Consider the following 12792-nt stretch of genomic DNA (forward strand, 5'->3'; position numbering starts at 1 on the left):
AGCTGCCTGGAAGTAAGAGGTCCCGTGCGCAGCACCGCTGGTGATCCCCGCCGTTGCTAGCGGCATCTAAAGGTGAGGTACAGCTACTGAGTGGTCCCTGCCATAGACCCTGGGCCTCTTCCTTCACTAATCACATAACCCACTGGGTTATCTCTATTGGATATAATAACTCAGACTCTGCCGGCACTTCTGTGGAACCTCTGCTTGTCTCTTATCCCTTTCCTCCACTGCCAAACACGGATTGTGAATACATCACAAGTAGAGCCCTGTGGCAATCACTTCCCTCCTGCTTCTCAGGTGCTGCTTTGGAGCCTCATTTAATTTAACCTACTATACTGCTATGGCAGCAATTGCTACATAAAGCAGCCCCTTCTGTGCTCAGGCATACTTTTCCTGCATTACTCCTGACAGGCCCTCATGCTCCACTGATTACGCCTCAACTCTGCCCTCCAGTGGTCCTCTCTCCGGCCATCTCGCTACTTCCCTCTCGCCAACTACACCAGTGTTTTGCTTAACCCTCTCTACTCTGACCCAACTGCCGGGGTACAACCATGTCTAAATCCGCCACAAATGCCAGAAAACGCACAGGAACGGACATCTCCCAACATTTCACTAAAAACGACAAAAGTGATAAATCCTCCTCGCTCTCAGGCCCCCCTTCCCCTAGCCTATCCTCGTCAGATAGAGACGACCCATCTTCCTCACCTGCTCTATCGACCAAAGAAGATATTCTGGCCTTGAAATCGCTCATAATGGACTTTAAAGAGTCGCTGGAATCCAAATTGGACAGAGCGGTTACCTCAATCAGATCAGACATCTCATCTTTGTCCTCTAGAACCTCTAAATTGGAATCCAGACAAGACACTCTTCAAAAGGATCACATAGAGATTGTCAGGGATATCGATCATCTTATCCAGGACATATCGGAGCTACGCGCCAAAAACGAGGATTTGGAAAATCGTGAAAGGAGAAATAATCTCCGAATTCGCAATATCCCAGAGTCTATTCCTCCAGCGGCCCTCGAGACCTACTTACACAAACTGTTCTCTACCCTTGTGCCGAGCCTCGGTCCTCGAGAAATGCCCCTGGAAAGGGTCCATAGGGCCCTCCGACCCAGACCACGTGACGGCGATCCCCCTAGGGATGTTATCATGCGCTTCCTTAGCTTCAAGGATAAAGAACTGGTTCTCCTACTGATATTGTTTGAAAATTCCAAGTTGCAGTTTTTTCAGGATCTGGCTCCCTCTACAAAACTCAAAAGACGAGAACTTAGGGATTTAACTTCCGCACTCCGCACGCGCGGGATACGATATCGCTGGGGATTTCCCTTCAAGCTTCTGGTCGAGTACAATGGCAAAATGATCGTTATCAAGGACTTAAGAGAAGGTGGGGACTTTTTGTCGCACTTGGGCCGAATCCCGAATCTCGACCGGCCTGAATGTTCTTGCATTTGAGGTTATGTGAACACTCTACTTGTTACCTTGTTCTAGTTACTGCGCTGACTGTTTACTCTGTTCCAGTTTATCACTCAGGTTATTGCTGAATGCCTACCGTATATTGCCTGCCCTTTTTCTATCAGCCTGCTCTTTTTTTTTTTTTACACATTATATTCTCTTGGCTGTATTTGTTTTAACGGCATAACTTTGACGTGTTACTGCACTTAGGGCCTAATTCTGAGTTGATCGCAGCAGAAAATTTGTTAGCAGTTGGGCAAAACCATGTGCACTGCAGGGGGGGGCAGATATAACATGTGCAGAGAGAGTTAGATTTGGGTGGGGTGTGTTCAAACTGAAATTTAAATTGCAGTGTAAAAATAAAGCAGCCAGTATTTACTCTGCACAGAAACAAAATAACCCACCCAAATCTCTCTCTCTCTGCAAATGTTATATCTGCCCCCCCTGCAGTGCACATGGTTTTGCCCAACTGCTAAAAAAATTCCTGCTGCGATCAACTTGGAATTATCCCCTTAGTTCATCCATATCTCTGCATCAAATTGTATACCATTTCTCACCCTGTTCTGATCCTAGATGTATTGCCGTAGATGCCTTGACCAATCAACTCACACGGTCCTTAATGTTGCGTAGTCACTGTTCTTGCATACATCACATTTATATACATATCTCAGGATGTGTTGTTGAGTTTTATGGTAACTTTGCTGTTAATTTTACTGCAGTATTACTATTACTGCTACCAATGCTAGGCTCCGCCTAATAGTTCGACATCTGTCTAGCTACTCTTGATACTACTGTAATCTTATTCTTGCTTCCACTACCTGTCTTTTCCACACTGGTTCTTCCACCCCTTGGCCACTACCAATAATATTGCATGATACACCACTGGAGGGACGTGTTCCCTCATTACCTTCACCAACTTCACAAGTTCGCATTATTGAGCTTTAGTCTACAGGCCCGCCCCTCCACCTTTTTCTTTTCGTGGAGGGAGTACGGTCGACACCCGACACTCCTCCACCTCGGATCAATCGATCCTAATCTCTGTGCTTGTTCCTCTTCGCTGGTTGTGAGGAACTCCTGCACTGACTCCTCCCCTCCCTGACACTTTCTCTCATTACCTGTTTCCCTCTTTTCTTTTTTTTCTCTCTTCCTCTCCCCATTGTCGAGTCAGGGTCCTTTCCTCATTTCCCCCCCCCCCTTTTTTTTTCTTTTCTCTCTTTTCTTTCTCCCTCTCCCCCCACCCCCTCTCTTTAAGCAATACCCACGATGCATCTTATTTTGGCGTCTCTGAACGTCAAGGGTCTCAATACCCCTCAGAAACGTTCGTCCCTGTTCCGTTCTCTCCAAACTCTTAAAGCGGGAATAGTATTTATTCAGGAGACTCACTTTAAATCCCGGTCGCATCCAACCCTGACCACCAAACACTACCCAACAGCTTTCTATTCCTCAAGCCAATCGAAACATAATGGGGTAGCCATTTTGATAAATTCCAAAATCTCATTCACCCTACACTCGACCCATACAGATATTGACGGACGCTATGTCATCCTGACGGGCACACTAGGACATCTAGAATGCACGATCGCCACTGTTTACGCCCCCAATTCCAGACAACCCTCCTTCTTTAACTCTGTTTTTTTTTTTTACTGACTAAAGTCAGAAAAGGATATTTAATACTAGGGGGAGACTTTAACACCATTCCAGATTCCGGCCTAGATAAATCTCCTTGCCCGTCCTGCCCACGTGATTCCTCCTCCCAATCTTTAAACAAACATATCCGTGAATCAGGCCTTTTCGATGCATGGCGGGCCCCCAACCCCACTGCTAGGGATTATACCTTTTTCTCAATCCCACACCAGTCGTACTCTCGAATTGACCTTTTTTTCTGCGGCACCCTGGTCTCCAAACACATTTCAGATTCGTCTATTATTACTAACTCTTGGTAGGACCACTGCATCATCACCGCCACTTTATACTTCCTCGACAACCCGACCCAACTGGCGATTAAACAAAACACTCTTGAAGATCCCTAAGTTAAAGAAAAATGTTATCTAGCTATTGCTGACTATTTCTCTTTAAATATCACGACTCCTCTTGTACTCCATTAATCTGGGAAGCTCACAAAGCTGTTATTAGAGGTCACATCATTAGCTACGCATCACATAGAAATAGGGAACACAAGCAAAAATGATCGTCCCTTACGGATGAAGTCCACAGCCTAGAAGCCCAACATAAACAACAACCCTCGCGCCCTCTCTATACACAACTTACGACCGCTAGGGTGGCCTTGAACGCTTTATTCGCTGAAAGAACTGAGCATTCTCTCCGTTGGCTAAAACAAAAATTTTACGAAAAGAGTAACAAAGCCGAAACACTATTGGCCAATAGACTGAAGGCTCGGAAAGCGCACACTGCTATACCGGCTATAAAAGATGATACCGGCTCCCTCCAATATAGCCCTGCCGCTATTAACTCTCTTTTCAAGACTTACTACGAGCGGCTCTACAATCTGCCCGAAACCCCTTCTCCTTTGAACCCGACCCACCCAACGACCTCTGACTACTTAACATCCTCTGATCTACCTCGTTTCGACTCAAATACCTCCTCGAACCTCGATAGACCTATCACCACTGAAGAAATCGATCTCGCCATCAAATGTCAGAAGCCGTCTAAAGCACCAGGCCCAGATGGTTTCCCGATGTCTTATTATAAAACTTTTCAACCCGCACTGCTTCCCCACCTCACAACGGTATTTAATCTTATACTAGAAGGTTCTCCCTTCCACCCCCACACCACCAAAGCTATTATTACTGTGCTCCCAAAACCCGATAAAGACCCCCAACTACTCTCTAACTACCGTCCCATAACACTTCTGAATTCCAATCCTATTCTTCCCTCGCTAATACACCCTGACCAGGTGGGCTTTGTCCCGTCCAGACAGGCGCTTGACAATACTAGACGTGTTGCCGATGTCATTCATCACATTAATCTTCACAAAATCCCATCTCTGGCGCTTGCTCTGGACGCGGAGAAGGCCTTCGACAGGGTCTCCTGGCCTTTCATGCTGCAAACTCTGCAGCGTTTTGGCTTTCAAGGTAAATTTCTTCAGGCCATACAGGCCTTATACCAGAACCCTTCGGCATTGGTACATTCTAACGGCTTATTGTCAGATCCCTTCAAAATCTCGAACGGAAGCCGACAAGGGTGTCCGCTATCTCCTCTCATCTTCGCACTTGTAATCGAACCCCTCGCAAATCACATCCGGGCCAACCCTGACATCTCCGGGGTCTCTGTCAACCATGCCCAATACACCATTTCCTTATTCGCTGACGACATTCTCCTTACGCTGACAAACCCAACTATTTCCCTTCCGAATCTCTTCCGAGAATGATCCATATTTGGCAACCTTTCGGGATATAAATTAATCCGACAAAATCCGAGGCCCTCTCCTTACACATCCCCAAACTCGCTAAGTCTCAACTGCAAACAAATTTTGACTTTTCCTGGCGCAGACACTCGCTCAGATATTTAGGGGTTTTCATTACTAAATCCTACAGTTCTCTCTACCGAGCTAACTATCCTCCGCTCATCACCTCTATCCTCAAAGATGTCCATCAGTGGGAATCTTACTTTCTCTCATGTATAGGGCGAATCAATGCAATAAAACTGAATGCTCTCCCCAAACTCGTATACTTGTTTCAGACGCTCCCAAACCCGATCCCCCCGCAAACTATAAGTACCCTTTAATCTACTTTATGTAAATTAATTTGGAACCACAAAAAGCCTAGAATCTGACAGGATATCTTATCCAAGCATTCTCAGAATGGCGGCTTGGGCCTCCCCATCCTCCAGCACTATCTTGATGCGACTAGGTTAAGTCAGTTGGTCGCCTGGCACGCCCCGAGGCACACTAAAAGGTGGGTTGACTTAGAAAGTGATTTGTTAGGCATTCCGTCGATTTCAAACCTACCTTGGCTTTCTCGAAAACACTACCCTCAATCACATCACCTTTCACCCACAATAGAACTGACGCTTAGAAATTGGCAGAATCTGAACAAAAAATTGAAATTATCTACTTACCCCTCTCCTTTGACCCCCATTTGGAACAACCCAGCATTCCCCCCGGGGCTTTCTCCAGGAATGGCCCGCACCTGGATTTTAGCAGGTGTCACTAGAATCCGCCACTTCACAGGGACACATGCCATCAAATCGTTTTCCGATTTGCAAAACACATATGATTTACCCAACTCTCTGTTTTATCAATATCTACAAATCCGCCACTTCATCTCCTCTCTAAACTTATCATACCCACTACCGGTTCCCTCCCCTTTTGAGAGACTCTGCATTTACAGTCCCACCGATAGAGGCACTCTCTCTCTTTTATATAAATCCATCCTGAACACTGAACCTCCCCCACTTGAACCACACGAGATGGCATGGGAATCAGACCTAGGGCAACACGTTGAGGATGAGGAGTGGGATACAATTCGCACTGCAATCTCGCAATGTTCCATCAGTGTAGCTATCCGCGAAAACTCATACATAATATATGTCACTGGCCTAGACTGAGGGTGTTGTGAACTCGGGGATTCTTCCAATGGTTGGGAAGAGGAACCACAACTGAGCCGGAAAAGGGGAGGCCTAATATAGGATTTCCTCATACAGGACGCTGACAGTGGAGTTTGATGAAGTATTGAAGAGCTTTATTGCAGGGAAAAACAACTTAAAGTCAAATGTCAAAAAGGGATAAATGAGGGAAATGTCCAGACCCACTGAAGGGTTTTGTGAGCAGTATTAGAGATGCTGGTAACTGAAGAAACTGTGGGTGGTGTTTAAAAGTCACTGATAACTTGAGGAACTTATAAATGATGATTAAAGGCACAGATGGATAAAGAACTTGTGAGCGGTGACAGAGACGCTGATAATGTGAAGAACTGAAGTGCAGGGGTTTTAGACGCTGTTGATTCGCAGAACTTGAGAACGGTGATTTAGGCCCGCAGCCACGCTGATTCCTAGGAGCACTGGTGACTGGACCGCAGAGAGATATACTGGCCGCTGAATACACTGGAACCGGTGCAGCGAACTGGCAGCTGGGAATGCCGGAGACACTGGATTACAACTGCAGAGATCCTTGCCGGGAACAAGAGCGGTGGCATCTACGTCAGGGAAAGACGATACTCAGGCACTGAGGCTCTGTCCGGCGTCCGACTTTGAATTCCCCGCCACCGCTGGATTGGCGGAGCAGTCTGATGACGTCACCTGCCCCCCGTCCACGTGATGCCGGGTGTCATGGCGGCGCCCATGCCCCGGAGAACCGCCGGGAGCCGCGCCAGCCAGACGCCGGAGCCCGTGGCCCACCGAAGGCAGAGGCCACAACACCGACCAGCAGACACGCAGGGGTGTGTGACAATATACACGAGATGGTATTTAGTGCCGGACCGGTTGCACAGAATCTATCCTGACACCTCCCTCCAACCTCTGCTGGAGGAACTGCGGTCAGGTAGGCACATTCTATCATATCTGGTGGTCCTGCCCAATAATTGCTCAATACTGGGCGATGGTTCCGCATGCTGTCCGCTCAATTAATCGATTTGACAGTGCCTCTCTCACCTACTAACCTTCTCCTTTGCGCCCCACCCGATTGCATCCCTAGAGACTCAAAAAAACTGATTCTTCATATCTATTGCGCAGCCAAATACCAAATAGCACGTAATTGGAAAAACCCCAAATCACCTAACCGTCAAGCACTAATAAATAGGATTTGGTTTATCGCAAATATGGAATACATCACCAGTCTTCAAAACAACACTGTACAAAAATTCCACTCTATTTGGCTACCTTGGTACAGGCACCACAATCACCCCCTTCCAGGTTTGAACTAAATATGGGTCCCGTCCAACAATTACTATTACTCCCCCTTATCCCCCCCCCCCCCCTTTTTTTTTTTTTTCCATCTTCCCCCTTCACCTTTCTACTTTTCAGGTCCCTGACTCACAGGTGGACCCTTCTCCCCTTCTTTTCCTCCTTTTTCTTCATCTCCTGATCTTTCTTCTTTTTCTCTCCCTCCTCACCTACTATGCTTGTCCGTCTTGCTAAATACTTTCCGTCTCCATTACAACACGGACCTCAATGGGCCCACGCCCTTTTTGATATTCTATTTTATTGTTTACCAAAGATACTTTTATTGTTATACTCCAAGTCTCTTGGTGAGATGACATACTACCATATACTCTTCTCCTTTTATTGTCCTCCAGGAGACTATTTATGCATTTGTTTTTCTGTTGGCCTTTCAGCTATATGTTTATTGTTTATATTTCTATTATACTGCATCAAGCTGTAATGTATGCTTGTCCTTCTAAATAAAAATGTATATGATTAAAAAAAAAATAAAGGATAATGTAACTAAATGACAAAGAACTCTCAAATGAAGTGCATGAAGTGTTTTGTAAGTATAGGTTTTCTATAAATGTATACTGATCAGTCCTTGCTCATATTTGCCGCTAGTCACAATTGTGATGCAGCTGCACGTGCAACCCATTCATGGGATGGATAAGGGAGGACACAATTGTGTATATTATATATATATATATAATCATGTGGCAAGGTGCATCATGCAGTAGCAAGTGATTTCACTGGGTGCCAGGGCTTGCCTTAGGTCCCTATTTGAAGAAAAAAAATATGCGGGGGGTGCTAATACTATTTCTTACCGGGGCACCGAGTTACAGCTCTGCTGGAGAGATAAGGGTGTTGAAAAGACACTGGGGAGTTGGAGAGACACTGGGTGGCTGGAGAGACACAAGACTCTAGATGAGGCAGCAGCAGCCCCAAGTTCAGACATGAGGTGTGAGCAGGAAGTGTGATTAGGGTATGAGAAAGTGAAGCAGGGAGTGAGATGTGCAGGGGATTAGAGAGTAAAGCAGGGAGTGAGATGTGCAGGGGATGAGAGTAAAGCAGGGAGTGAGAGGTGCGGGGGGTAAGAGAGGGAAGCAGGGATTGATAGGTGCAGGGTATGAGAGAGGGAAGCAAGGAGTAATGGGTGCAGACAGGGGATGAGAGAGGGAAGCAGGAAGTGATAGGTGCAGTGGATGAATGAGGGAATCAGGGAGTAATGCTGTAGGTGCGGGGGATGAATGAGGGAAACAGGGAGTAATACTGTATGTGCAGGGGATGAGAGAGGGAAGCAGGTATTGAGAGAGGGAAGCAGGGCATGACAGAGTGAGGCAGGGAGTGATAGGTGCAAGGGATGAGAGAGGGAAGCAGGGAGTGAGAGGTACAGGGGAAGAGAGTGAGGTACAGAGGATGAGAGAGGGAAGCAGGGAGTGTTAGGTGCAGGGGATGAGAGAGGGAAGCAGGAAGTGAGAGGTGCAGGGGAGGAGAGAGGGAAGCAGGGAGTGAGAGTTGCAGGGGTGAGAGAGGAAAGCAGGGAGTGAGATGTGCAGGGTTGAGAGAGGGAAGCAGGGAGATAGCGGTACAGGGGATGAGAGAGGGAAGCAGGGAGTGATAGGTGCAGGGGATGAGAGAGGGAAGCCGGAAGTGAGAGGTGCAGGGGAGGAGAGAGGGAAGCAGGGAGTGAGAGGTGCAGGGGTGAGAGAGGGAAGCAGGGAGAGAGTGGTACAGGGGATGAGAGGGAAGCAGGGGGTGAGAGAGTAAAGCAGGGAGTGATAGGTGCAGGAGATGAGAGGGAAGCAGGGAGAGAGCTGTACAGGGGATGAGAGGGAAGCAGGGAGTGAGAGGGAAGCAGGGGTGAGAGAGGGAAGCAGGGAGTGATAGGTGCAAGGGATGAGAGAGGGAAGCAGGGAGTGAGAGGTACAGGGGAAGAGAGTGAGGTACAGAAGATGAGAGAGGGAAGCAGGGAGTGTTAGGTGCAGGGGATGAGAGAGGGAAGCAGGAAGTGAGAGGTGCAGGGGAGGAGAGAGGGAAGCAGGGAGTGAGAGGTGCAGGGGATGAGAGAAGGAAGCAGGGAGTGAGAGATTGAAGCAGGGAGTGATCGGTACAGGGGATGAGAGAGGAAAGCAGGGAGTGAGAAGTACAGGGGATGAGAGAGGGAAGCAGGGATTGATAGGTGCAGGGAAAGAGAAAGGGAAGCAGGGAGTGAGAGGTGCAGGGAAAGAGAGGGAAGCAGGGAGAGAGGTACAGGGGATGAGAGAGGAAAGCAGGGGTGAGAGAGGGAAGCAGAGAGTGATAGGTGCAGGGGATGAGAGAGGGAAGCAGGAAGTGAGAGGTGCAGGGGAAGAGAGAGTGAAGTAGGGAGTGAGCGGTGCAGGGGTGAAAGAGGAAAGCAGGGAATGAGAGACTAAAGCAGGGAGTGATAGGTGCAGGAGATGAGAGAGGGGAGCAGAAAGTGATAGGTACAGGGGATAAGAGAGGGAAGCAGGGAGTGAGAGGTGCAGGGGATGAGAGAGGTAAGGAGGAAGTGATAGGTGCAGAAAATGAGAGCAAAGTAGGGAATGGCAAGAGCAGGGGGCAGACAAAGGAAGCAGGGATATGTTTTATATCATACTACATAGTACTAAAATAATCTAAAATTAATCTCATTATCAAAATCCCAAAAGCTAGTGGGGGCTTGAGGCGTCCCCCAACCCCTCGCTGTTCTATTCAAATTTCCATACCCCAACTTTAAGCCTGAATATAAATATACAGTATATTTTAGATATATTTATGTCGCTTTTACTATATGTACAGACAAAGGATGAGCCTGACTCCACTTTTCACATGGAAAATCTGATTCAAGTGGTGATTGATCTTTTCACTGCTGGAACAGAAACTACAGCGACAACCTTGCAGTGGGCGCTCTTGTTCATGTTGGCTCATCCTGATATACAAGGTACGTATATCTACTGTTTAGTGACATTGTGGTTTATTTGCTGCATTAAAAAAACAATGATATTGTAAATAAGTAAATAAAACAAAGCATGAATATGCAAAATTGTTCCGGAAACAGAAATTTGAGAAACTAATTTTGTCAGTAAATGGTTGGAGTTTATCTTCACAGAAAAGATACACAAAGAGATAGATGCGGTACTTGAGGAGTCATCAGATGTAACCTACGAAGACAGAAAGAGGCTTCCTTACACCAATGCAGTAGTTCATGAGATTCAACGTTTTGTGAATATTGCAGGTGTGGGAATATTAAGACGCAATACAAAGGACGTTGTTCTTGATGGATATTCTATAAAGCAGGTGAGAATGCCTTAAATGTTGTGTTGTACAGAATGCAAATAATGACAACAGACAAGACCTGTCTCTCTATGGGGGGTATTCAATTACGTGTGATAGTGCTGCGGCCGCAAAAAGCCCGTTTTTTTTTAATGGCCTCTATCCAGTTATTCTGCACGAACCCAGAACCCCCCTACCTTTTCATGCGAAAATACATAGGTCCCACGATAAGCCAGTGACCTATGAACCAAACCCTCGATAAGTGCCTGTGATCACGGTTAATAAGTGTCTCAATAATTGGCAGTGGTAATTAACTGCCGTTAATTGAACATCACCCAAAGTCATGAATGGTCAGATACAGTACAGTCTGAGGTATAACATCACAGGGACTTTCAAGGGGGTTTTCATGTTAATATTATTAAAATGATTGGCTTATTCCTGAAACTTTGTACTTAATAGCTATTTATTAAAAGATTATAGTGAATCAGGAGAAATTACAGGTATGCACCATAGTAAACAATCACATATTTGATTTAATTTTGTACACTGCACTAAACATAACATAAAAGACAATTGCTGATTGGCTGCTATGATCTAGTGCATATTTGTACCACGGACCAAAGTTAGTAAATAACTCTTACATGCCTATTAAATTAGCAGCGGGGTTTACGAATTGTAGGCTAATTACTGAGTGGCACGGGTAAAGACTATTGAAGTAAACAGCCTTTGAAGGCAAGGCCACCCAGCATGTGTGAGGCCGCCTCCCGATCTACTTGCGGACGCATCAGAACTACGGTTGACCCCTGGCAGCACAGCCTGGCTGCGTAGTCAGGTGGTCAGCGGCCATTTTTTTTATCAGAAAACGTAGCCACCCCCGTAATGCTGTACTCTTCCCCCACAACACCCGCCACTGTCAATCACATTGCAGTCGCAAAGACGGCAAACTTCGCTGCGAGCCACATTAGCGGCAGGGTCTGAATGACCCCCATAATCTCCAAGTAGCAGCAGTAGCTTAAATTTTTCTGGAGAAGAGAACCCATATCTGTTTGTTTCAATATACAGTAGCTAGATCAGATGTATGACTGCTATGTGAGACCCACTATGCAGCAATGGATGTTCACCTCTGAAAACATTATCAGGCAGCAGAATGGTGGAGAAATGTAAGTGTGGGCTTCAATTCTACTCCACTGACCCACACATTTTGGTAGCTTACGTGTCAGTAACCAGAATTTAATTATAAAGTAACTTAGAAGTCGTAATTGTGTATGCCATAGCCAGGGACGGACTGGGGCCATAATTAAGCCCTGGCATTCATGAACATGCTTGGCAGGGGTTTGTGTGCACAGCAGAGGGGGCGCATGGTGCACAGGGGCGTGCTGCGAGTCAGGGAGACGTGGACTCGCGGCACGCCACTATGTTCTTGGAGACACAAACTTTGGGCGAGGGGGCGGCCAAACCAGAGAGCCGGAAGTTGCTTTTCCGGCTCTCTGCGGGACAGGACCAGCTCACAAGTCCATAGGCCCTTCAGGCATATGCCAGAAGTGCCAAATGGGCAGTCCAGACATAAGACATCCATGAAATGTGTACTGTCAGCTGGAAGCTACAGCTTATACATACTAGTGCAGTCTCTAAATAGACATTCAAAACATTCCCCAAAATGACCTTATTAGGGGAAGATGTATCAAACCTTCTACAGATATAAAGGGAAGACGTTGCCCATAGCAACCAGTCAACTTCTGTCATTTTGCAGACTGTGCCAGATAAATGACAGCTAGAATCTGCAGAAAGGCAAATCAAAGGCGAAACTTCACATCTCTACAAAAAGGTGTTTCCTGCTACAAACTTCAATTTGTATGCAACTTTATTCATCTCTATGAGTAAGATTGTTACTTCTTTCTTAGTAACCGAGAGCTTAGAATGTGTCTTCTCACCTATTTAGAACACAATGATTCTGCCCAATCTGGACTCTGTCTTACACGATTCACAATACTGGGAAACTCCTCACAAATTCAACCCCAACCATTTCCTTACTAAAGATGGAAGCTTTAAAGCAAATGAGGCCTTTTTACCATTTTCTGCAGGTGAGTTTCTATACTAATATATTATTGGTGGATTTATTACTTTGCCATTACTAAAATATGTAGAAAATATTTAAAGTAGATGCATATATTGTGAGTTGTGAGTG

At 46.3% G+C, this 12792-nt stretch overlaps 1 protein-coding gene across 2 annotated transcripts in view; it reads left to right on the forward strand.

The window, feature by feature from the left end:
• Window positions 1-12792, forward strand: part of LOC134896570 (cytochrome P450 2J2-like) — a 129277-nt gene that overhangs the window by 93621 nt on the left and 22864 nt on the right. For both annotated transcript variants that reach the window (XM_063913928.1, XM_063913929.1), the window contains 3 exons: window positions 10134-10275; window positions 10444-10631; window positions 12547-12688. In XM_063913928.1, coding sequence (XP_063769998.1) covers window positions 10134-10275; window positions 10444-10631; window positions 12547-12688 — 472 coding nt within the window. The remainder of the gene's footprint in view (window positions 1-10133; window positions 10276-10443; window positions 10632-12546; window positions 12689-12792) is intronic.

This window comes from Pseudophryne corroboree, chromosome 1 (assembly GCF_028390025.1).
Source record: "Pseudophryne corroboree isolate aPseCor3 chromosome 1, aPseCor3.hap2, whole genome shotgun sequence".
Classification (NCBI taxonomy): Eukaryota; Metazoa; Chordata; class Amphibia; order Anura; family Myobatrachidae; genus Pseudophryne; species Pseudophryne corroboree.